Source organism: Perca flavescens, chromosome 21 (assembly GCF_004354835.1).
Source record: "Perca flavescens isolate YP-PL-M2 chromosome 21, PFLA_1.0, whole genome shotgun sequence".
Classification (NCBI taxonomy): domain Eukaryota; kingdom Metazoa; phylum Chordata; class Actinopteri; order Perciformes; family Percidae; genus Perca; species Perca flavescens.
In genome coordinates, this window is record NC_041351.1 from 3,936,451 (window position 1) to 3,961,244 (window position 24,794).

The following is a 24,794-nucleotide window of genomic DNA, read 5'->3' on the forward strand; positions in this document are numbered from 1 at the left end:
TGTAGATTGTAACAATATGTCGCTTTAAGCCTGAAAAAATCCTTCTGTATGCTGTTGGTTCACCATCTGCAGATTTGGACTATTTTTTAATTCAATTCAATTGTATTTACAGTGTCAAATCACAACAGGAGTCATATCAGGACACTATACAAATAGAGTAGGTCTAGACCACAATCTTTAATTTACATAGAGCCATCAATTTCCCACGAGAAAGCATTTGGTGCGACAGTGGCGAAGAAAGACTTCCTTTTTACAGGACAGAACCAGGCTCTAGTTGGACGGCCATCTGCTGCTGCCGGTTGGCACACAGAGACACTGATACAGATATACAGAAATATGATTCATAAGAATTAGAACAGTTGGCATGATGCGCCGTGGCACTTAAAGTAACAATAAAGATAATAGAACTATGACTAGAAATAATAGTTGTAGCAGTGCAGTGCGTCTTGCAGGGATACAAAAATATATGCATGGGTCGTCATATCTTCACAGACAGTATACAGTTTCACACATCATTAGGAGGTTGTCTGCAAAACTCTGGTGTGCTAATCCACCACCCTAATGTGTGTCTGTTTAATGTGACACCTCAGCTGAATGGGTCTTTATGGAGTCAATTTTAATTAGGCTGCCAGGCTTGTTGAAGGAGTCCTTTAACACCCAATTCAGTGATCTTAATGGGATTAATTACACTTTGTTTGTGCCAAAGAGTTTATTTTAAAGGGCGGTGAGACTGTCAGGAAAGGAAAGATTTTGGTTAGATGAATTCTCTATCCCCCGATGAAGTGTAGCCGTCACACTGTGTTATCCGTCTGCACAGGAAAAGAGAATATCGAACCTTCAGATCAATGGCATCGCAGCTATTTGACTCAGGGGTTTCAGCGAAGTGTGTCCCAACAAAACATTGCTCAATAAGAGTGCCCTGCATCACTAACACAGTTCACTTGATGTCAAAAGCTAAGGATGTACACAAGCCTGTTTTAGTGTGTATACCAACAAGTCCTCCAAACCATATAACATCATGGGTCATTTATTTCTAGCCTCTAAAATGTCCCACGGGAGCATTTCATAAATTAGCGCCCCTAGCGGTGGCGGAAATACGACCTCATATCTAAAACAGAGAATGTCGGTGGCGGTTTTGAACGTAAAGGTTGTGATTTTAAACACATCTTTACGGCCACAGCTGGTTATGTTTAGGCACCAAAGTGAAGCGAAGTAGCATCTGATTTTTTAAATCAAACCACAATCTTTTTTTAAAGTCAACTAAGTAGTGTTGACGCCTAAACATAACCAGCTGTGACTGTTTCACAGTGTTAAAGACGTGTTTAAAATCACAACCCTTTACGTTCAAAACTGGTCGTGCACTTTAAAGGTCCCATGACATGGTGCTCTTTGGATGCTTTTATATAGACCTTAGTGGTCCCATAATACTATATCTGAAGTCTCTTTTATATAGACCTTAGTGGTCCCCTAATACTGTATCTGAAGTCTCTTTTATATAGACCTTAGTGGTCTCTAATACTGTATCTGAAGTCTCTTTTATATAGACCTTAGTGGTCCCTAATACTGTATTTGAAGTCTCTATTATATAGGTCTTACTGGTCCGCTAATACTGTATCTGAAATCTCTTTTATATAGACCTTAGTGGTCCCTAATACTGTATCTGAAGTCTCTATTATATAGGCCTTAGTGGTCCGCTAATACTGTGTCTGAAGTCTCTTTTATATAGGCCTTAATTGTCCCCTAATACTGTATCTGAAGTCTCTTTTCTATAGACCTTAGTGGTCCCCTAATACTGTATCTGAAGTCTCTTTCCTGAAATTCAGCTTTGGTGCAGAATTACAGCCACTAGAGCCAGTCCCACAATGAGCTTTCCTTAGGATGTGTCATTTCTGTGTCTGTAGCTATTGAGGAGGAGAGGGGGGGCAAGGTGGAGGGTGGGGTGTGGCCTTGACCAACTGCCACTTTGCTCGTTTGAAAGCCATGATGTCTCTCTCTCTCTCTCATGGGCAGGCCAAATTCTCTAGGCGGGAAAAGCAGAGAAAGTGGAGGTAACCTTGCTCCTTATGACCTCATAAAGGGAAGATCCCAGATCGGCCCATCTGAGCTTTCATTTTCTCAAAGGCAGAGCACCTATCGCCATTTCTAGCCACTGGGGGACCATAGGCAGGCTTAATGTTAAAAAAAACTCATAAAGTGAAATTTGCCATGGGACCTTTAAATCCTGGCGCGCCCAGCAAGATCAACGTCATTTTGATATCACATTGCCGCGTGACAGGTCGGGAACGGCGACTGTAAAGAGGCCTTTACACTTCGTCACATTACTTCCTGTTTGTTCCTGTCATAATTACTAAGGCCACTAGAGGGCGCCGCCACTATAAACGTCAAAATAATAACAACGTAAGTGCTGCTTGAACAAACGACCTCTGGGACAGTCTTGTGTATACACATGCACAAACACACACACACAGTTTTACACCCAATTGCCCAGACGTGTTCCACTGCTCATACGTTATTTAATGCACATGTTTTTAGCACATACAACTGAGTGATATAACTGTGTAGCACAAGACTTTCCCTGCAGACCCCCTATTTCTTTCTGCCCTGTAGCACTTGAATATGAGTACGTGGCGAAAAGGCAGCAATGATTACCTGCCTGTCGTGATGCTGGCTGGGAGCAGGGACCATCAAACTGAAGTGATTCATCAACGTTTCAGGGATTTCTGATCAAAGTGGTGATGCTGTGTGTGGAATAGACTTCCTCGCCTTTTGAAAGGTAGCCACAAATGTTCAGGGCCAGACATATAATAATGGTCTCTGACGTCTGGCTGTGGGAGCAGTCTGCTACAGAGTGCTCTGCATTTCAGAACAATGCACAGTAAACACGTCACAAGATTACATTTCTGAGTAGCGTTACTGTGTGAAAACACTTTCGAACAGTGGTCTTCAACGATTTCTGGCCAGGGACCCCTTAGCTGAGAGAGAGAGACCGAATAGGGACCCCCCCCACTGTTTGCAATTGAGTTGCATGTTAAACTGGGCATCATTTATACATCACGTTTTAATGTTAAACCTACATTTGGAAGGCACAGTGAATCCTTAAGCTTAAAGGAATACGCCACCATTTGTTGAAATAGGGCTTATCACTGTCTCTCCTGGCTGTAGATAGGTGGGCCAATGCATTTTTTGTCTCAGTGCAAGTAATGCATGTTCAACAGGTTAAATGGAGAAAGGAGGATGCAGGATTGGAAGAAAGTGGAAACTACACATTTTGAAATTGCGTTCACTAAAGCCACCAGGTTATGATTTTTAGATGGAGTCTGGTGGGTTTAGCGCCAGCGACCTCAGAGCTATTTCTGGTTAAACAAAAAGGTTTTAAAGAGGTTTTAAATGTCCATCTCTGAAGGTATCCTTTCCATAATGTTGTCAGACACTTAGAATATTAATCTGAGCCTGTCGCTGGCAAAAACAGCACTTTTAGTGGACCAAACTGATGCTGAACATTTGCCCCATGGGGTTAACGTTACATTGCAGCCCGGTCTGAGGCTGCCGGTTACAGCGTTAACACTTAATACTGGACCAGTTTCAAAGATTGTTGTTCCCATCAGTCACTTACACACAAAAATATTAGTTACCTTTAAAGGAGGACAAAATACTCTCATTTCACTTCTATAATTTGGCTCACATCACAATAAATCAAAATGTATGCATTTTGGCTAAAACTTGAAACGTGCTACCTTTTCTTCACATTTTAGGACTGACATTATATGAACATAACTGACATACTAAAAGATCAATTTCAGGATTTTATTAATCCACATCAGATCACTCCAACAATGATGGCTTTTAATCAGACAATCGATTATTTTAAAGTCCAGCCCTAATTTGCACAACTGTTGCCACTGCGGAAATTATACTGCTTAAAAGGATATTTCACCGCTGGAAAGATGAATATGTATTTAAATTGGGTCATTTATGTAGTAGGAATGTGAATTTTTTTACAAGTTGGTGCCTTCTACACCGAGAAAAGCCAGAAAATGTATTTTTGGCTCATGTGGATGAAAGACAACAACTCCCAGAATGGAGAATTTCGTGGCTCAAGTTGTGTCAATATATAAAAACAACATTTTATAAAACCAACATTTCCGTTTCCGCTTTCTCACACACCGCTTTCAATATCCCCCTCCCCAGCTAGCGGCATCAAGCGACACCACAGGCTGAGGTGCTGGTCTGCGTCTCGCAGTGTGTTGAGTATTCCATCTGTAATAAAGTTTCCTGCATATTCTCCGATCTGTACCAATGTATCCCAGTGGTACACATGTGCGGTAGTTTGAATGTACATAAATGCAAGGTTGCTGCTGAAAAAGTCTTTGCCAGACAAACATTTTACATTTTACTGCAACAGCTGCTCCGGCCGCCTCTTGTTCCTCCGTCAGCCGCAACTGTTCCTCGCTGTATTGCGGCTCGTACAGGTAGCCACGGGCATCGGATTGACACAAAATGATGATTTTTGCGTCATCTGAGTTTTTTTTCCAGACACACAATACAGAGATCTCTCGTCTCAGGGGGTATACCGGTTATGGTTTCTACTGATACAAAGCTTAATGCTAATCGGTGAAGTATCCCTTTAAGTCTGGATGCACCAAACATGAATAACTCCCAAGAGCCGAACGAATGCTGCCCTCCAGTTCAACCCCATTACCAGGCCTAATGTAGGGTCTTGTCCCAGTACATCTGGAGAGATGTGTGCCTGTCTGCAGCAGCAGGAGCCAAGGTTTTAATGCTCTGCCGGGGAGACAGGTGCAAGGCCACTGGGGGCTGCGTCCTTCCCGTATATAAGAGACGGCGAGAGGGGGGGGGGAGGTCAGCTGGACTCTACCAGTAAACCTTGAATCTGGTGAGTACTGGACAGGATATGTTGGAAAGGGTGGTCACTGGTCTGTAACTGGTAATGATTTCCAATATTTTCAGAGCTGATTGGCCTGAAGTAATACTTGTGTTCTCTTTTGCTATCATGGTTGCTAATTCAATCAGGAGAGGCTTCATTTAAGAGTGAAATAAGTTTGATCAACATGGTGCATGAAAGGTTGATATGTTAGACTCTTTACACTCCATCGCAATTTTAAATTATAAGGGGTATGGAAGCTGTGGAACTACAGGAATATCCACCCAATGGAGTCTAGACACTGGTGTAGGTGATGAAGGGATAAAGGAAGCCTGAAGATCTGGATGGAGGTGATGTGAAGGTGGGCTTCTGATGGAGGAACCCTGGGCGCTGGGAATGATGAGAACTGGAGAAGAATGGGGGGAGGAGCATTGCATCCATTTTTCCTGAAATGACAACTGACAGCAGCAAAGAGTAGAACAGATTTAAAGTTTGAATGCAACATGCGATAGCTAACGGAGATAGTGGCAAAAATGTGGTTGGTTTAACTGAAAGAGTAAACGCCCACACTCAGCTCATGACAGTGCAGCTGATCAGGTTGGTAGAGAGAGGAATGTGAAGCACGGAAGTCTGTCTGAATGAGCTGAGCTTCATTTTGTTAAAGTTGTAAACAAGCTGTGGACTTTTTTCTCTTTTGAACAACGACCTGCAGCCCTTTGCTGCATGTCGTTAACCCCTCCCTCTCTCTCTTTCGTGTCTTCAGCTGTCCTGTGAAAATGGGGACTGGGATGCCCAAAAAATTATCTTAAAAAAAAAAGAAGAAAAAAAGCTGAATGGTCGTGTTTGACTTTTGGTGGATCTATATAGAGTCTCTGGCCAACGAGAAAAAGCACACGTTCATCTTGATCCGAATGATGGTGTGAAATCGGTAGAAGAGTAGAGGAGGAATGATGAAACAGCCGGTGGAAATGCAGCAATGCTCTGCTTTATGTTCAGTAGCGTCACTGGCTGTTTTTCAGTCTCTGCTGCATTCTGCATGCTGTTTACGCAACTAACCTGCATACATTTATACCCCCATTTATGTGTCGGATACTCACACACTGAAAGTGTCCTCTGAGATCAGCGTTGATAGACATCATTCACCCTCCTGTCAACCTTGGGTCAAATTTGACGCATTTTCAAAGGTTTATTGACCATGAATTCCAAGAATAAGTGTCAGTGGTGTATACTGGTGGGAAAAAAGCATCCAAAACACTGAAGTGACAAAAATTTGGAAAAAAGTGACAATCAGTCAACGAAGCACCAAGAAAGCAACACAAATATGAAAAAAAACATAGAAAAAGCTTTAAAATTTTTTTTTACAAAAACTCTAAAAAGGGAAAAAACTTCAGTACACTCAAGCATAGAAACAACATTTTTATTAGCCGGGAGAACAACACAAGGGTCATGATGGGGACCTGAAATATCCATGACCCACCCAATCCAGCTGTGACTAATCACTTAAACCAGGTAATCGAGGTTGTATTGATTTGGAGTCGGGAAACGTTTCGTGCCAGTGGTGATTAACAAGTCTCTGAGTCTGCCAAGAAATTATTAAAAGGAACAGCAGACACTTGTTGGAGACTCAGTAATGATGAAAAGAGGTAGATGTGGAAGGAAGGTCCCTTTATTTAGGCCAAAGTGGCAAACTGAAATGGAAAAATACTCGATAACAAACCACAGTGGAAAAAAAATAAGTCAAAATACTCATGTTGAAGTAACAGTAGAGTTTATTTATGCCTTGTTTTGAATGATTTAAAGGTCCCATATTGTAAAAAGTGAGATTTCCATGTCTGTTTTGATTATAAAGCAGGTTGAGGTGCTATATAAATACCGCAAAAGTAAAAGAAAGGACTTCCGTACGGTTGTGAGGTCACAATTGTACTATGTGTAGGTAGAAAGTATCGCTGCAGTGGCGTTACAGTCATTCCCCGGCTGCAATGGCGGTGCAGAGACTCCGAAAGCGCAGATGCTGAACACCCAGAACCGCTTTTTAAGGAGGGAGGGCTTAAAGAGACAGGCGCTAAAATGGAGCGTTTCAGACAGACCGTATGAGGAAATTAAAGTCTTTTCTGAACATTAAAGCATGTAAACATGTTCTAGTAGAAACCCAAAACCCCAAATAAAAGTATGAATCTGAAAATGAGCATAATATGGGAGCTTTCAGTAAATGTACTTTGTTCTTGTCACTAGAGCTGCACCATATGAGGAAAATATCTTTGACTTGGTATTGCAATATGACTGACGATAGTGGAGGGAATGATCATTTCTGTATCATTATTCTCATTGAAAAATATTAAAATAAAAATAAAAAAATGAAATGAAATGACTAGTCCAGGGGTCTTCAATGTTTTAGGCCAAGGACCCCTTAGCTGAAGCGTTATTATGGATTCCACATAACCTCTAGGCAAGCCCCGCCCTACGAAGCAGCTCGATTGGTTGGGGTTAGGCATTGACCTCGAGTGGTTAAGGTTAGGATAGCTGATTGGTCAGGGGATCGGACCTGAACAAATCAGGATACGTTACCTCACGTAGGCATGGACACCTGGCCTATAGCAGTGTGTGAATGCTATTGAAGGGCGGGTCTTGCCTAGAAGTTGCGTGGGTTTAGTCCCTGGTCATTGTCATTGTAGGTGTATACACATACTTTTTTACATCGCAGCAATTAATCCTCTCCTATTGAACTTGTAAGCAACTATTACTATTATTTTTTTTTATTGTTATTTATATTATTTTTATCGATTATATTTTATTAATGTATGTATACTATATGTATGTGTATACTCGTCTATTTTGTAATTTATTCTCTCAGATTTTCATTATTATAATTTTTTTTCTTTTTTCTTTCGCTTTAAAAAGAAATAAAACAAATGGTTATTTGCATTGCACAGATCTGTTAATCTTGTACTCTGTAAACCAATAAACACAGTATTAAAAAAAAAAAAAAAAAAAAAAAAAAAGAAGTTGCGTGGGTTCCATAATAACGCTTAGCTGAAAGAATGGCCGAGCAGGGACCCCTACTACATATATTATATAAAAATGTAGTGAAAATGGACACATGGATATAATATATTATTTAAACATTATGTTTTAATGTTAAACACGTGGAAGGCAAAGTAAGTCCATCAATTGTATTTATGGATGGCTACCATAATGGCTAACTTATGCTACCTACACATGATAATCGATTTGTTCTACGCACCACTAGGTAGGATGCAGAGCAAAGCAGAAAGAGAGTAAAGCACAGCGCAGGTATTTGGTATTTGGCTCCCCCCTACAGAAACTCTGAAGACCCCCTAGGGGTCACGGAACCCCTGTTGAAGATCACTGCACTACCCCTTATTGCAATTTCGATAAAATTACTTACCGTACTTTCCACCTTTGATTTAACTGTTGACCTGCCTGTTTATTCCTGATCTCCAGCCCAGGACACGCGTGGAGAACATGGAGGACGACTTCCGGCCGCAGGTGAAGAAGGTGGCTGTGGCCATGGGCGCGTCCCTCACAGAGCAGGACGTGGACCGCATGCCACGGGACATGAGAATGCAAGGTGACAATCTGTCTGTTTCTGTGTGTGTGTGTGTGTGTGTGTGTGTGTGTGTGTGTGTGTGTGTGTGTTTGTGTGTGTGTGTCTGTGTGGATTTGATGTGGCCATGATGAACCAGGAGGCGCTCCCACGTCAGTCATGCTGATGATTTCATCGCCTGAGGTCATCTTTTATGACTCTCTGCAGGGAACTTCAACTACAGCAGGTTTCTGGAGTACATGAGGCAGTTCGAGACCTCGGAGCAAAAAGAGGAGGCCATCAAGAAGGCCTTCATGATGCTTGACAAAGACGGCAGCGGCTACATAGAGTGGAACGAGATCAAGTAGGAGCCCTACTCTCATTCAGGGGTGATTCCAGGATTTTTTTTAAGTGGGGTGGCACAGGGGGAACCAATCATCAGTCTGGGGGAGAGTGGGCATTTTATCAGAATACAGCATAGAATATCTGCTTAGAAACTTAGGAAATATTGGATAGGATAGAAAACCTAATGTAATTCTTCTAAATAATACATCACAATCATTATTAATTTCACTTGTTTTAGTTCAAAAACAAACTGTATATCCGAATACAGTACACATTTTCACCAGGGATGGCATTGGTGGAGGGGAATCATATTTCAGGGGGGGCTGGTGCCACCCCATGCCCCCCTTCTAGCCCACCCCTGCTATCATCTAAAGGATGTTTATGTTGCCAACAAAGCCAACATTTTCATTTTCTGCTTCCCTGAAAACTGAAGATGTAAATATTTCAAAATATGATCACAGATATTAAATATTTCATTTTAGAAAAAGGCTGAGTAATTCCCTAAAACAGTTCGTCACTGTAGTTTTTTATCAAACAAGTGTCAACAAAGTGTCAAAAAGAGCGTTAAAAGCTTTAAAAAAGGTGGAAATCAACCCCTATTGTTGGGTAATTGAATTTATAATAAAACAACAGATATTATAAACAAAGTGTTTCATGTTAAAAAAAATCTTAATATGTAAAGTAACTATAGTCATTAAAGCTGTCAGATGAATGTAGTGGAGTAAAAAGTACAATATTTCTCTCTGAGATGTAGCAGAGAAGAAGTAGAAAGTGGCATGAAAAGAAAAGACTCAAGTCAAGTACAAGTACCTCAACATTTGTACTTAAGTGCAGTACTAGAGTAAATGTACTTAGTTACATTCCACCACTGCTGGTTCCTCATTCTATCTGATACAGGTGTCTCTGTTTACAGGTACATTCAGTCGACAGTACCGGCTGCGAGCCCATTGGCTCCCCTCTCCGATGAGGAGGCGGAGGCCGTGATCCAGGCTGTCGACGCTGATGGAGACGGACGCATCGACTACAGAGGTGGGGGCGCCCTCTGGTGCCCTGGCCTGCTGTCACCACTGAGGCTCAGCAGTTAGTCAGTACAGCAGGCTCTACACAGCTCAACAGATACAGGCAGGAAATAGAAAACGCTCATTTCTCACATTTCTAAAAAGCTACGGGAACAGCAAATAACCTCAGCCTGGTGTAGCGCTTCTGTGATCATCATGTCAATGTATTGCAGTTGGTTTGCAGTTATTTAAATAGATAGTCTAGCATTGTTACTTAAGTTAAAGTATGTAAGTATTATCAGGAATATGTACTTAAAGTATTAAAAGTAAAAGTAGCATACTCAATTCCGAAAAAGCCTCACATTTTAGCAACTAGAAAAGACAGTTTAGCTGGACTTGTAGGCTGTTATATTGTTATATTGTATTTTATAAACTCCATATGTTGTGTTCAAAAATCTTAATATGCAAAGTAACTAGTAACTAAAGCTGTCAGATGAATGTAGTTAAAAATAGAGTTAAAAAAGTACAATATTTCTCTCTGAAATGAGTAGAAGTAGAAAGTGGCATGAAAAGAAAAGACTCAAGTAAAGTACACGTAACTCAACATTTGTACTAAAGTACAGTACTGGAGTAAATGTAGCCTACTTAGTTACATTCCACCACTGCTGGAAAGTTGGGTAACAATTTACTTGAAAGTATCTACATAAGAGTGATATGACAGTGTCATGAATACATGACACTGTCATGACACATGAACCCTAACTTTAACCCTAACTTGTCGTGACAAAAACCGAATGACACTAAACTTTTATGACTTGTTTATAATGTTTATGACACGTTCATGACAGTGTCATGTCACTCTTATGTAGATACCTTCAAGTAAAGTGTAACCAAAAGTAGTTTTAGTCGTGCAACAGAAAACTCCGATTGGACAGAGAATGGCTAGCTAGCTGTCTGGATTTACCCTGCAGAGATCTGAGGAGCAGTTAACCATAGTCCTCACAAATCCACCGGAGGTTAGAACGCCAACACAAAGGAAGTCGAAAGGGGACGGACATCTGGCCGAAATGAGGGACATCCGGTGGAATTTCCAAAATGAAACGTCGTCGATATAGACTATCAATATAGTACAAACGTTTTATTAGAGAGAGCAAAAAAAGCCAAAATTGAAAATGCAGCTTCATTAAGTGCCTGATTTCTGTGTGTCCCTCCATGTCTTGCAGAGTTTTCAGACATGGTGAAGATGGAGAAGAAACCGAGGAAGTAGAGGTCCCGTGGTTAATCCGTACTACAGAGAAGATACGAGGAGAGGAAGACGATCTGCCCTCCTTAAAGAATGCTCTGCTTCCTTCTGTAGATCAACACTTGAGAGATTGTGAAGATTGTTATCACTTTGCTAAATGAAAAAGAGCAAACGTTAAGTTTGTTCAAGTTGAAAACATTATTGCTTTATTGGCTCACTGCCTTGTGCCAAAAACACTTAAAGGAACACCCCGACATATTAGGACTTTGTCTTATTCCCCATATCCCCCAGAGTTAGAGAAGTCCATACATACCCTTCTCATCTCCGTGCGTGTCCTAACTCTGTCTGACGCACCCACCCGTAGCCTAACTTAGCACAGATCCTGGAGGTAACTGGCTCCATCTAGCCTAGCTTAGCACAGATCCTGGAGGTAACTGGCTCCATCTAGCCTAGCTTAGCACAGATCCTGGAGGTAACCGGCTCCATCTAGCCTAGCTTAGCACAGATCCTGGAGGTAACCAGCTCCATCTAGCCTAGCTTAGCACAGATCCTGGAGGTAACCAGCTCCATTTAGCCTACTGCTCCCAATAAGTGACAAAATAAAGCCAACATGTTCCTATTTACATGGTTTGATTTGTATAGTTACAGCGTGTACAAATAACAAGGTCACATGACACACAGCCATCTTCTTCTAACGGTATATAAACTGGGAACTATATTCTCAGAAGGCGAAGCACTGCTACTTCTGCTATTTGGGTGGAGTGATATTACTCCAACTCTGAGCGAACTCCAGGCAAACTCTCTGCTCCTTACCACGGGGCTTCTCAGGTGCTGCGAGCAAATCACTCCGCCCAAGTAGCAGAGTAGCAGTGCTTCGCCTTCTGAGAATATAGTTCCCAGTATCTATACGGTTTGAAAAAGGCTGACTCCAAGTCAGAAATTACACTTTAAAGGTCTCACTTTCCCTCTATTTAATTTAAAAAGTACAATCCAGTATGTGATCATGGCGGACGGAGGAGATGACAGCTCTCAGGACATTTATCAGCCCTCTAAGGGACCGTTCGGTATATATGGAATGGACCACCGGAGGAAAATAAGGGAGGGTCATGTGTTTTTATTCTTTGTTGATGGGAGGGTCATAAAAAAATGTTTTGGTCTACGGGGGAGGGTCACCCAACTTTTGTATTCATGAGAAGAGCAAAATTTCAAAGTGGCTTGTTTGGTGCATATGTATCCATGTAGCTCCATGTAGCTCTCTCAGTCTCGGCCCCTATTGCTAGCAGATGGGTCCCTCCCTATTTAGTCAGCCAGACCTGTAGCTTAGAGACCGTGGGATTTCCCAAACTGAATAAATCCCGCTCGCACATATAAACACAAAACTGCTTTGCTAGCTCAATCGTGTTGTAACTGTTGTCTGCTGAAAAAATAATTGTATTCATTAGTATGATTGCCATACTGTTTAGATCAAAAACATCGTACGAAAACATAGCTGACCAGACGCAAGCTTTCATTTTGAAAAGCCGAAACTTGCACCAGACGGCAGCCGGGAAGGCATGAGACAGGAGGTTTATCCTTTCGGTCCCGGTGATTATTTGTGAAATCGTGCAAACGACAGCCTTTTCAAGGGATTTGAGAAGGAAGTGGTGGTAACATGCAAGCTCCCAAATGAACACGCTCGTCTGAGAAATGGAGTTTTGGATAATGTTCAGCTTTGGCAGCTTTACCTATGCTAAAATATTCAATGACTGAGGAAGCCTAGTGACGAGTCCATAGCAACCAGTGTTGAATTACTCAGTGTGCTTTGCTGAATGGTCTCAATGTTTTATTGAGTTTACTAGAGGAGTAACTTAGTATTTGAAGTAACGCAGGAAGTGTGCATTTAGTTTCCATGCTTATTATGTTTCCACAACAACGGTAGTGAGTAAATCTACTGAAATGGCCACCACACCATATCAGAGGAGTGGGATGCGTCAGATGAGAGTGCAGCCGTTTAGCTATCTATGGCATTGCTATAAAAAAATAATGGAAAGCTGTACAGCTTTGCCAAGCACAAATCAGTACAATCATTTGTTTGGGAGGGTCATCCTTTTTCTCCCAATCATGTTGGAGGGTTATACAAAATGTATTGCTGATGAAGGGAGGGTCAGGTCTATTTTGACTAAAGGTCCCAAAACTCCTCCGGTGGCCCCTTAAATAAATAACCAACAGTCCCTAAGAGGACTAAGTCTGAAGCATGGGCATATTTTGGTTATCATAAGAACGTCAAAGGACAGGGCATTTCTAGAATTTAAACCTGCACTACTGTAAATGTTCCTGACAAATAAGCTGTTTACAATTAATGTTAAAAGTTGCAATTTTGATAAGGTTTTGCCTATATTTTTGTAATATAATACACACTGTTACAATTTTTGAAACTATTTCAGCTTGTGTAGGCCTATCAGTGCTTTATGAACATATTGAACACACTTTTAAAAATACCGCAATAATACCGAAAACCGTGATCATTTTGGTCACAATAACCATGAGGTTATATTTTCATACCGTTACATCCCTAGTTTATGTTAATCCACTTTTTTTTTTATAGGTCAGACTCCAAGTCAGAAATTATACTGTAAAGGTCTCCCCTTCCCTCTATTTAATTTTAAAAGTACAATCCAGTATGTCAGATGACTAGATCACACAGTTTGAATATCTATTGATTAGACATTACAGGAAATGTCATATATTCCCTTATTGCAGCGTTATTGGTTTCTTTTCTGTTTCCTCCATTTCAGACTTATTGTATATATGTTGTCATTTCTCATAATATAATAAAGGTTTATCATTCACAATCACTTCCCTTTCATTTACAAACAACTAGGGCTGCATCTAAGAATAATTTCATAGTCGATTGATGTCGATTATTTCCTGGATGAATGGTCTCTACAATGTCAGAAAATGATAAAAACAAAATGTGGATCAGTGTTTCCCCAAAGCCCAAGATGATGTCCTCAAATGTCTTGTTTTGTCCACAACTCAAAGATATTCAGTTTACTGTCACAGAGGAGAGAAGACACTACATAACATATTCACATTTAACAAGCTGACATCAGAGAATCTTTGCTTTTTTTGCATAAATAAATGACTCAAACCAATTAACCGATTATCAAAATATGGCGATTCATTAATCGATTTATCTTTGCAGCTCTAAACACAACTTTGACAAAGGGAACATTTAAAACAATTCACAGATTTTAAACCCAGAACACAAAAGACAAAAAATAAAATCCATCAAAACAATAAAAGACGATAAAAACTGTTGTGGTTCTTACAAACACATTTACACAAAGAATCGTTCACAACAGACTGAAAAGAACTATTTCTCTCCTGTATGGGCTCTCATGTGTGACTTATAATATGCCTTCTTGGTAAATTTCTTCCCACAAACATCACAACCAAATGGTTTCTCTCCTGTGTGGACTCTCATGTGTTTCTTCAAATATCCCTTCTCTGTAAATTTCTTCCCACAAACATCACAACCAAATGGTTTTTCTCCTGTGTGGACTTTCGTATGTTGCTTAAGAGTTGACTGCCTGTTAAATCTTTTCCCACAAACATCACAACCAAACGGTTTTTCTCCTGTGTGGACTTTCGTATGTCGCTTAAGAGTTGACGGCCTGTTAAATCTTTTCCCACAAACATCACAACCAAATGGTTTCTCTCCTGTGTGGACGTTTGTATGTAGCTTAAGAGTTGACGGCCTGTTAAATCTTTTCCCACAAACATCACAACCAAATGGTTTCTCTCCTGTGTGGACTTTCGTATGTCGCTTAAGAGTTGACTGCCTGTTAAATCTGTTCCCACAAACATCACAACCAAATGGTTTCTCTCCTGTGTGGACTTTCGTATGTAGCTTAAGAGTTGACTGCCTGTTAAATCTTTTCCCACAAACATCACAACCAAACGGTTTTTCTCCTGTGTGGACTTTCGTATGTCGCTTAAGAGTTGACTGCCTGTTAAATCTTTTCCCACAAACATCACAACCAAACGGTTTCTCTCCTGTGTGGATTATCATGTGTGACTTAAGATGTGCTAACTGTTTACATCCTTTACCACAAACATCACAAACAAACGGTTTCTCTCCTGTGTGGATTCTCGTATGTTGCTTAAAAATTGCCTTCATTGTAAATTTCTTCCCACAAATATCACAACCAAATGGTTTCTCTCCTGTGTGGACTCTCATGTGTATCTTCAAATATCCCTTCTCTGTAAATTTCTTCCCACAAATATCACAACCAAACGTTTTTTCTCCTGTGTGGATTCTCATGTGTGACTTAAGATGTGCTAACTGGTTACATCCTTTACCACAAACATCACAAACAAACGGTTTCTCTCCTGTGTGGACTCTCATGTGTATCTTAATAGTTGACCGCTGGTTAAATCTTTTCCCACAGACATCACAACCTGATAGTTTCTCTCCTGCGTGGACTCTGGTCTGCGAATCCACCTTTTGCTTCGCTCTCAAACATTTCTTAGGAACCAAATATCTGGAAGACCTCTTTCCAAAAGGACATGTCATGTGTCTCTGAAGCCATTCCTTGTAGTAATATCTTCTACTACACTTAAAGAAGCCAAAGGATTTTTTGCCAGCATTACATCCCTTATCACTTAAAGGGACTTCCTTAGATTTCAGAGCATTTGTAGCCGGCTCAGGTGCCCTGGTCTCCATCCAATCACTGTCTTCGGTTTCAGATCCAGAATCTGACAAAGGTTTTTGCCAATCATCATCACTGTCTTCAGTTTCAGATCCAGAATCTGACAAAGGTTTTTGCCAATCATCATAACTGAGTTCAGTGTCAGAGGAGTCTGAAGCCCTTTCATCGTCAGTATTTGTTTGTGATTCAGTATCTGGTTCTGGGTTCCTGGCTGGTTCTGATCCTCCACGGTCCTCTCCATCGGTTTCTGTTTTTATCTGCATAGCCGAGCAGCCGGCTGGAGGTTCTGCCTCTCTGTTGTCCTGCGTTGGGCTTTGATGGAGCTGCGAAGACCGATCTTCATCTTCAATCTTCACAGGAACAAGAGTGAAAGGGAAGCGGGTGATGTTGGCCTCCTCCAGCCCATTGAGCTGCTCTTCCTCTGGACCGATCCAGACTTTCTCCTGCTCCTCTTTTATGTGGAGGGGGTCTGTGTCCTCCTGGTCCAGGCTGGGGCTCCACTCAGGGGGGAAATCGCCTTTAATCACCAACAGCTGCTGGACATCTGCAGGGAGCACATTATGGACAACTGTGACTTCAGACTGGTATCTCTGGTAACATTACTGTATGTATGAGATCAGGGATGATTCCTGATCTGCAGTCTTCATTTCATCTTATATTCTGCAAAAAGGAAATGTTGGTCTCGCCCCAGTAAGAGGACTTGGCCCCATGTAGGCTGAGTCCTTTGCAGCGACCCGGGTTCGAGTCCGACCTGCGGCCCTTTGCTGTGTATCATGCCCCATCTCTCTACCACCTTTTCTGTCTATCCACTGTCACTATCTAATAAAGCCACCCCCAAAAAATATAATAATAATCTGAATAAAAAACAACCAGTGACGGACTGGCAATCTGGAATTTTGGCAAATGCCAGAAGGGCAAAAGAGATCCTTATTATGATGAACCAGAGGGCTTTTCACAAAACCTATTTGGATTTCCAAGCTATCCTGGCTAAATTTAGCCTTGACTCAGTTTCACGAAAAGAGAAGGCACCTAAGATTTATTTATTTGTAAAATAGTGTCTACTGTGGCCATGCATTGCTCTTTCCATGTTTTATATTATGTACTGTGCTTTAAAGTGGACTTATTATTCTTTTCTGTATTTTCTGTCATATCTACAATGTTATAATGTCTGATTTTCATGTTGAACGTGGCCAAATAATGAGGTAAACGTTATGCAACTCTAAGCCGGCCTTCTATGATTGGTCATCTGCTTCAGGTAGGCGGGACTGGAGGATTTGTTTTTTAAGCTACTGCGGTGGTAACATTGTCGCATGTACCTACATGCTAAAGGCAGTAAAATATGTCAGGAAACACACTGGCCAATCAGAGCAGACTGGACTTTTTCGGGAGGAGGGCTTAAAGTGTGTTGCAAATGCCAGGGCCGTTATTTTTTATCCCAATCATTCACTGATAAAAGCTGTGGATATTTATTTCTGAACTTTAGTTTTTATTGTAGCGTATTTAGCCATGTTGCAGATAAATATGTAGGCTAATATATGTATATAGTTACTTAGCGATGAAAACCGAGTCTAAAGCCGCTTGGCCTCTATCATATGTCTATGCTGTTGCTAGGTTACAACCCTGTCATCCTCTCAGTAAGCCAAGCTAAGCTAAACTAAGATAGGATAAACTAGGATAAATATTATTGCATTTTCCATTGGATCAGGGTACTGTCACTTGGCTGCCAGTTCTGCCAATCTTCCCAGCCCTTATCACATGACCAATTAATGTTTCCATGACGACTATCCAAAATTCTCATACCATGGAACCAGCACTGGAATTGTTTTGTTTTTTAAAAGTGGCAGACTGAGCCTTTAGAAAATGTGTTTTGTATTCAGATATACAGTTTATTTAAAATGAAAACAATTTAATAATGAATGTGATCATTTATGTGATGTTTTCTTTAGAAGAATTACATGATGTTGTTCTATCCTATCCAATAGTTCCTGTATTTCTATGCAGATTTTCTATGCTGTACTCTGATAAATGTCATAAAGGGGGAGTTCAGCTATAGAGACCCAACCCGTCGTCGTACCAGGCTGTAAACATGTTGATTTCTGCTGAAAGGTAGCATCGAATGTTACGTGTCACATTTTTACAAAAGAAAATTTAACGCACAAAACAAGCAAGGAAAAAATTAACCTTGCTCCTTATGACCTCATAAGGAGAAGATTCCTGATCGGCCCATCTGAGCTTTCATTTTCTCAAAAGCAGAGCAGGATACCCAGGGCTCGGTTTACACCTATCACCATTTCTAGCCACTGGGGGACCATAGGCAGGCTGGGGGAACGCATACTAATGTTAAAAAAAAAAACTCATAAAGTGAAATCTTTATGCCATGGGACCTTTAAGACTGCGAGGACATTTGTGACTAACGTTAAAACCCGTGAAGTTGGGGCGACCTCTAGCTCACCCAGTGAGAGCATGCGCCCCAGGCTTTGCAGTGGCCCGGGTTTGAGTCCGACCTGTGGCCCTTTGCTGCGTGTCATGCCCCAATCTCTCTCCCACCTTTCCTGTCTATCCACTGCCACTAAATAAAGGATAATAAGAGAATAATAACATTGCCAATGTACATACCTGATCTGTGTAGCTGAACTTTAGGATTGAAAACATCGTCCAGTAGTAGTCGTCGCTCTTCATCTTTAAAACGAGAAAGTTGCTCCTCGTAGTCTGCTCTAGTTTTCTCAAACAGCCCAAAAATCTCCTCAGCAGCCGCATCGAGTCTCTGTTTCACCCCCAGTCTCAGCCCCTCCAGTTCAGACATGGAGCCAAACACAATCCAGAAACCTCTTTATCCAGGAAAATATGCTTTAAAATGTCTTCATCAGTAAAAACTGAAACAAAAACAATTAGGTCTCTTTAACAATAATTGCTGCTATTGCTAGGTTACAACCCTGTCCTTCCATTCTAATGCTTTGAATGCAACTTTAAGTGTAAACAGAGGATTTCTACCATAGATACGAAACAATTGTTGTATACATTCATAAAATTGTTTTATATCTCTGATTTCTACACTGTAGTATGACCTTTCCAATGGAATTCCATTGCTAGGCAACAGCCTGGCCCCTTGTTAACTTCCTGTCATATGATGTCATTCACATACACTGTAACAGGAAGTCAACTTGGTCTACGTTTACATTGCTACGTTTTGGTTTGAAAACGAATATCTTCTGCTACGTTTCCCCCTCTCATTCCCCCTGCTCTGGTGTTTGCCCCTCTCATTCCCCCTGCTCTGGCGTTTGCCCCTCTCATTCCCCCTGCTCTGGCGTTTGCCCCTCTCATTCCCCCTGCTCTGGCGTTTGCCCCTCTCATTCCCCCTGCTCTGGCGTTTGCCCCTCTCATTCCCCCTGCTCTGGCGTTTACCCCTCTCATTCCGCCTGCTCTGGCGTTTCCGAGCCCCTAAACCGGAGACATTTGGAAACATTTCTGACCCGTTTTGGTTTGGAATCTGCGGGGTTGTGTTGCAGTCTCAACGGCTGCAAACGGAGACCTTTTTACAACACCCAACACTGATGACAATTTTCCCCCCCCTGATTGGGTCATGACAAGCCCATTGGTCGGTCTTGACTAGGTCTCAACTAGTCCTAGTCTTAGGCCCTGTCCACACGAACACAGGTATTTTCAAAACCACAGCTTTTTCTATGCAGTTTGACTGTTCGTCCACACGCAAACGCAGCATCAGGTCACTGAAACCAAATCTTTTTGAAAACTCAGAAACTCTGGTTGCAGTGTTGCCGGTGAAATTGGAGATTTTGGCTTGTGACGTCGGAGTGCGCACTGCTGTCACCTTTGTTTGAAATCACTCACTTAGACTCAACAAAGGTGGACTTGACTACAGCCCTGATTTTATGTATAGGCTATACTTTTCAAGCTCTCCCCCTTGAGGAGGGTAGATCCTGTTGTGGAAGTTTCTTTGCAGCAGGTGTGGTTTTTCAAAATAATAGAAGTCGTGAAACAAATGAAGACAGTTGCGGACTAAACCAAGTTTGGTTTTTGTATTTTATTTATATTTGCAAATATAGGAGTAACATAATTTCACAAAAGGCACAGCAGCTCAGTGTGAAAAAGTATCTTCCTCGAACGAGGAGAAACATACAGCTTATATGCATCTTCAGAGGGATAGAGAGACATGCCCCTAACTAAGCATGACTCAGCATTTCTTACAATCAATAAGACCCAGTAGACATCCAGGAGCACCTTTGCCTCCTCCTTTCTGTACCACTTTCACCCAGAGGTTACATCTTGCTGTAGCTCAACTGTCCAAAGACAAGTCTCAACTATCCAGGAAGAAATGAATGTACCAGGAGAGATAGTTTAGGGTGACCTTACACCTTATCTGTACAAAAGAACAGGGCTTCACATCATGTGACTTTTTGGCTCCTTTACTTTCAACATGTGAGAATGAGATAAACTCCCTTTCAGTCATTGCTAGAGAAACTAAAACACAAATAAAACAAGAATATAAAGAATCATGTTTAAATGTAATTTTCCCATTACAATCGTACATCAGATCTGCTAGAATGGTGACGTATGTAGATTCAGGTAAGTATGTACTCCAAGCTGTTTATACTGTATACTGCTGAAGGGGGAGAGCCTTTTTTATGTTACTCTCTCTGATGCACTGAGCTGTTCTCAACACTAGGGGTCAGCATTTAGGTACTCTTCATGTCTGGGGCAACAGCAGCCCCACTTCCTTTACGTTTCATAAAGCTGGATCATTCATATGTTGACTTTTTGTGTCATGAATAAAAATGCAGACATTAATTTTTTGTATACCTCATTAAACATAAGACTAGGATAACAGAACTCATGACTGAAAAAAAAAACAGAAAATAATTACAGAAATGTCATTTCTGATTTGTATAACAAGGAAAGGAAAGCAGAATCCGACCTGTCTGATAGCATCATTTTAATTTTAAATCCGATACCCCCAGCCATCTCAATGCTAAACTCAGATAGGAAAAGGTAATATAAGCTTTATCACACAACGCTTGATAAATACGGCTTTTTACTTTACTTTGTTTTTACTACTTTGTATTATTATGTGTTGTATTTAACTGATCCGGTGACTTGATGATGCAAATGCACTATAATCAGAACGTGAGCACATGCTGCAGCTGTTAAAAGCAGTCCATGTTGTAAGGAAGGAATAAAAGCCCAAATCTGTTTTCCCATAGTGGCAGGAGCCAAAATGAACTTTTCCCAAGATTTTGCAATATAAATCAATGAATATAATCTCTTCAGTGTGGAAAAAAAGTATCTTAAGTTAGCTCATGAGGAAGTTTATACAGAATCTGCACCTTCAGCATGGTCTAACGGGGACTGTGTCAACGAAAACTGAAAACAAACTGTTGATAAACTCTGTGTTCCCCCCCCCAGTCTATTGCAATCCTGGTAGTCATATTTTTTACATTCCAGTTAGCTTTTAGCACTGACTTAATGTAGAGCCCTATTGAATCTGATTTATAGTTTTTTAAAATTCAGAATTTCGCAATTCTAGGACTATTGGGCTCTACATTAATACTGCCGTCAGCCTGTGACTAGCCCCAGCCGGGCCCTCGTTGAAAAAAAGACGCTTGCCACCGGGATTAACAACTTTTCTGGGGGAAGCACTGATAAACCCAAATGGATCTACTGATATCTCAGTCTAAAAATGGCCTCTTCTTGCAGGCTGGCTGCACACTGCCTACTGCAGTATGTAATTGTAGCGTCTTGCTGCCAGACATTTTGGCTACTCTGTAAAGCCTGACTCACGGCTCTTCGGTTACTGCCTAATGCAGACCCCCACCCTGACCAATCCACAGCATGCACATCTGGCCCTGCGTCTCCCTCCACACCTCGCAGAGCTCTCAGACACATCGAAGATGGAGAAGAAACCAAAGAGATGACGGGGGGGAATCTGTGCTCCCAGAGTGTTACTAGAGAGAGAGTATGTGAAAGATAGGAGGAGAGGAAAACAGAGGGGCCATGCATACCAGATCTACCCTTCCTAAAGAATGCTCTTCTCTCTGTGGATCATAAATTCAAGGAGGGTGAGGACTTTTAACAGTTTGCTAAATGGCAAAAAAGGACAGAAAACGTGTTAAGAAAAAGTACGTTGTTAAAAACCAGGCTACTATATTAATCATTGGCTGTGTCCATGCAGTCGGCCAATGATTAACCCTCGAGCCGAGGATGTTTGCCTTCTAAAATTATAGAGGAGGTGTGAGCACACAGCTGCTATCTGAACATACAGGAAGCGCCAAAAAACAGGAACACAAACATACATTCAGGAATGACAAGTCTTGACCTTTTGCAGGGTTTGCGTTCCCGTTTCCTGTTGGATGTTGTGACCAAGAAAGTTCTGTAACACTTTATTATAGGTTCAACAATTTCCTTGCTAGGTCCTGGAAATAATTTTGTAATTTGGCACAAATGACAGGGAAAGTAAAGACTAAGATTGGAGCCATTTGGTTGGATTGTGTTGGGGTTATAAGATGTTGCTGATCTCCAGAGGAGTTTCCTTAAAAATATCTGTTTCATTTAAACTGAAATAAATCATTTTCAGTTTAGTATTGGAAACTTTATTTTGCATATACAACAAATTGCCTGTATACAAATTTCCCCAGCAATTAATTTGATTTAATTAATTGAAAGTGTGGCAAATTATATTAAATATTTTTTTATGTAGCTGAATCAACCAAATGAGTGTTGTCAATTCATTGTTTTAAGGGAATTATAGTTTACACAATTGACATATTTGTAAGTGTTGTAATTGTTGTTCAAGGAAAGTAGTTACATTCAATTAAGTTGTGCTAATTCAGCCCGGTTTAGTTCCGGTGTTGAGACGGCAAGACGAGTGCTTCGGGACCGTCTACAAACACCAAAAAGAGATACAAAAATATTTTCAAAACAAGGCATATGCTTAATTTTTTTAAGTTATAATTAAGGTAAGTTTTGGAGACACTACCTTATTTAATCATTAAATTAATACATATTTTGTTTACTTTGTAGACGGTCCCTAAGCACTCGTCTTACTGCTGTCTCAACACTGGAGCTAAACAGAGCTGAATTAGCACAACGGTTATGCATTTCTTTCACATCTACAGTCAGACTCACTGTGTTCACTCAGAAGGAATCACTTCACATGGGTAGGCACATGTAATGACATTTTGAACATGTTAAGACGCTAAAAGCACGCTTAAATTTTGCCCCATTTCAGCCTCCTGGGTGCTAACGCTAGCAGGAGGATAACACGGTGTAGGCAACACCGATAGTTTCCGTTTTTCTCGCTACTGACAGCGCTCCACATTTACAAACAACAGAGCTGTATGTTGAAATCGACCGGAATTATTACATTGGCCAATCGGAATAAAAGTTAATTTAACTTAATGTTTCTGAGGAAGTGAATTTGAATACTTTTTTTGAAAGTAAAGCCAACCAATTATATTTTACATTGTAAGTTCTTTCCAAAAATATTTTATTAGAATTTACAATTACATATCAGTTTCTGTTAAATTATACAAAACTATGAGACTTATCAGTTCCTGTATTCAACCAAGAAAGAATCACAAAGCCAATGAGATAAAATCAGTTTTGTTTTATACAGATTAAAAAAATAAAAAAGTCAAAGTCAGAAATTGCACTATAAAAAGGTCTCCCCTTCCCTGGTTGGTTACACTTAATGTAATCCAGTATTTCAGATGACCAGATCACTTTGTCCTAATATTTATTGATTCAATATTACTCCAAAATTAAATGTTAAATACACACATTCCCTGATTTGTCTTTGGTTTATTTTCTCTTCCCTCCATCTCAGACCAACAGTATGTTGCTGTTAATACAATTAAAAGGATCGGTTTAATCGTAAAAAGGATAAAGGGTAAAGGATGTGATGCCTCAGTCCAGTCTGAGGTGAGTGGCAACAATAAATATTGAGGAGCTTTGAGTCCACGTGTGGCGGCTGACGAAGCACATTCCACAAGGTCGGTACTCGGCGACTGTCCCAAAATTCAAACAGAGTGAAAATGCCACTGTCCTCCTCGTTTGCGTTGTCGTGGAAATGTCCTGAATCACCTCAGAAGTTTCCACCTCAGCCACAGTGCTTAATCCAAACTAACCGATTCACTTAAAAATTGAAAAACAAAAAAGGCACTAAAAGTCGAGTAGAGCCCACACAGTGTACTTATCGTCACAGTGTGGCACTTTGATTAACAGAAAAGAAAAAAGAAAGTACACTTGTGAGCATAAAAAACCATAAGGACAAAGAAAAAATAAATTAAATCCCTTCAACTAAATACACTTTTAGGTTCCAATATGTGTCACAATGAGCTCTTTAGTCCCAGTCAAACACACACAGACACACACGTACACAGAGAACATTTATAGTAAATGTCAGAACAGACCTTGGCCACTGCCAGCAGTGCTCTGACTGTCTATTTAGGGCGGGGAGACAGGATATTTTAAGCGAGTGGCCAACTCAGTTGTAGTCTTGTCCCTTGTCAACACACTGTATCGCAGGGTAACAAGAAACGACTCTTAACTCAGCCAGAGACTGATTGTATGATACGCTCTGAACTCACCCTCGTAAACACGGTTTTGGGGACTGGATAAATTTGGGGCGAAGTGTAATGACATTTTAATCACTCTTTAAGTTTGTAGGAGCGTGTAAACGACCCTTTGAAACCTTTAAAGGTTGTTGGATGCAACTTTGTAATCTTGCAGTCTCGCTCAGATTAAAGTTCCAGTCCAAAGTTTGTTTTTGATCCTCTGCAGTCATTAAAACACTTCCTACGTTTTACTAGAGCAGGGCCGACTCATTTTCTTTCATTCTCTCTCCTCCTTTGCATCTCTTAAATCCACCCTGAATGGAAGGAACTAAAAAAAAAAAAAAAAATCAGAAGTGGTGCAAAGAAACTGACAACGCCCTTCCCTCAGCTGTATTAAGGCACTGCGGTGCTTTTAACTAAAACATTTCTCTGTCTGTGTTGGCGTTCTAACCTCCGGTGGATTTGTGAGGACTATGGTTAACTGCTCCTCAGATCTCTGCAGGGTAAATCCAGACAGCTAG

The 24,794-nt window shown here is 40.8% G+C and overlaps 2 protein-coding genes across 2 annotated transcripts; one reads left to right on the forward strand and one right to left on the reverse strand.

Annotated features, from left to right (window-relative positions):
• The first annotated feature begins 8,365 nt into the window (after window positions 1-8,365).
• On the forward strand, window positions 8,366-11,036 carry LOC114547736 (parvalbumin-like EF-hand-containing protein). Its single transcript, XM_028567074.1, has 4 exons — window positions 8,366-8,471; window positions 8,655-8,790; window positions 9,685-9,800; window positions 10,993-11,036. The coding sequence occupies exons 1-4, from the start codon at window positions 8,366-8,368 to the stop codon at window positions 11,034-11,036; spliced, it is 402 nt and encodes a 133-aa protein (XP_028422875.1).
• Window positions 11,037-14,151: 3,115 nt separating this feature from the next.
• LOC114548364 (oocyte zinc finger protein XlCOF6-like) lies at window positions 14,152-18,630 on the reverse strand. The gene is made up of 2 exons (XM_028568265.1): window positions 18,323-18,630; window positions 14,152-16,250 (listed from the first exon to the last, which is right to left on the reverse strand). Exons 1-2 carry the CDS (start codon window positions 18,507-18,509, stop codon window positions 14,368-14,370), a joined length of 2,070 nt encoding a protein of 689 aa, XP_028424066.1. The 5' UTR covers window positions 18,510-18,630; the 3' UTR covers window positions 14,152-14,367.
• Window positions 18,631-24,794: the final 6,164 nt, after the last annotated feature.

Coding starts and splice junctions, on each gene's coding strand:
- LOC114547736 (XM_028567074.1), top strand. CDS start 8,366: ATGGAGGACGACTTCCGGCCGCAGGTGAAGAAGGTGGCTGTGGCCATG. Junction 8,791..9,684: donor ATAGAGTGGAACGAGATCAA/GTAGGAGCCCTA, acceptor CTCTGTTTACAG/GTACATTCAGTCGACAGTAC. Junction 9,801..10,992: donor CGGACGCATCGACTACAGAG/GTGGGGGCGCCC, acceptor CATGTCTTGCAG/AGTTTTCAGACATGGTGAAG.
- LOC114548364 (XM_028568265.1), bottom strand. CDS start 18,509: ATGTCTGAACTGGAGGGGCTGAGACTGGGGGTGAAACAGAGACTCGAT. Junction 16,251..18,322: donor AGTTCAGCTACACAGATCAG/GTATGTACATTG, acceptor TGCTCCCTGCAG/ATGTCCAGCAGCTGTTGGTG.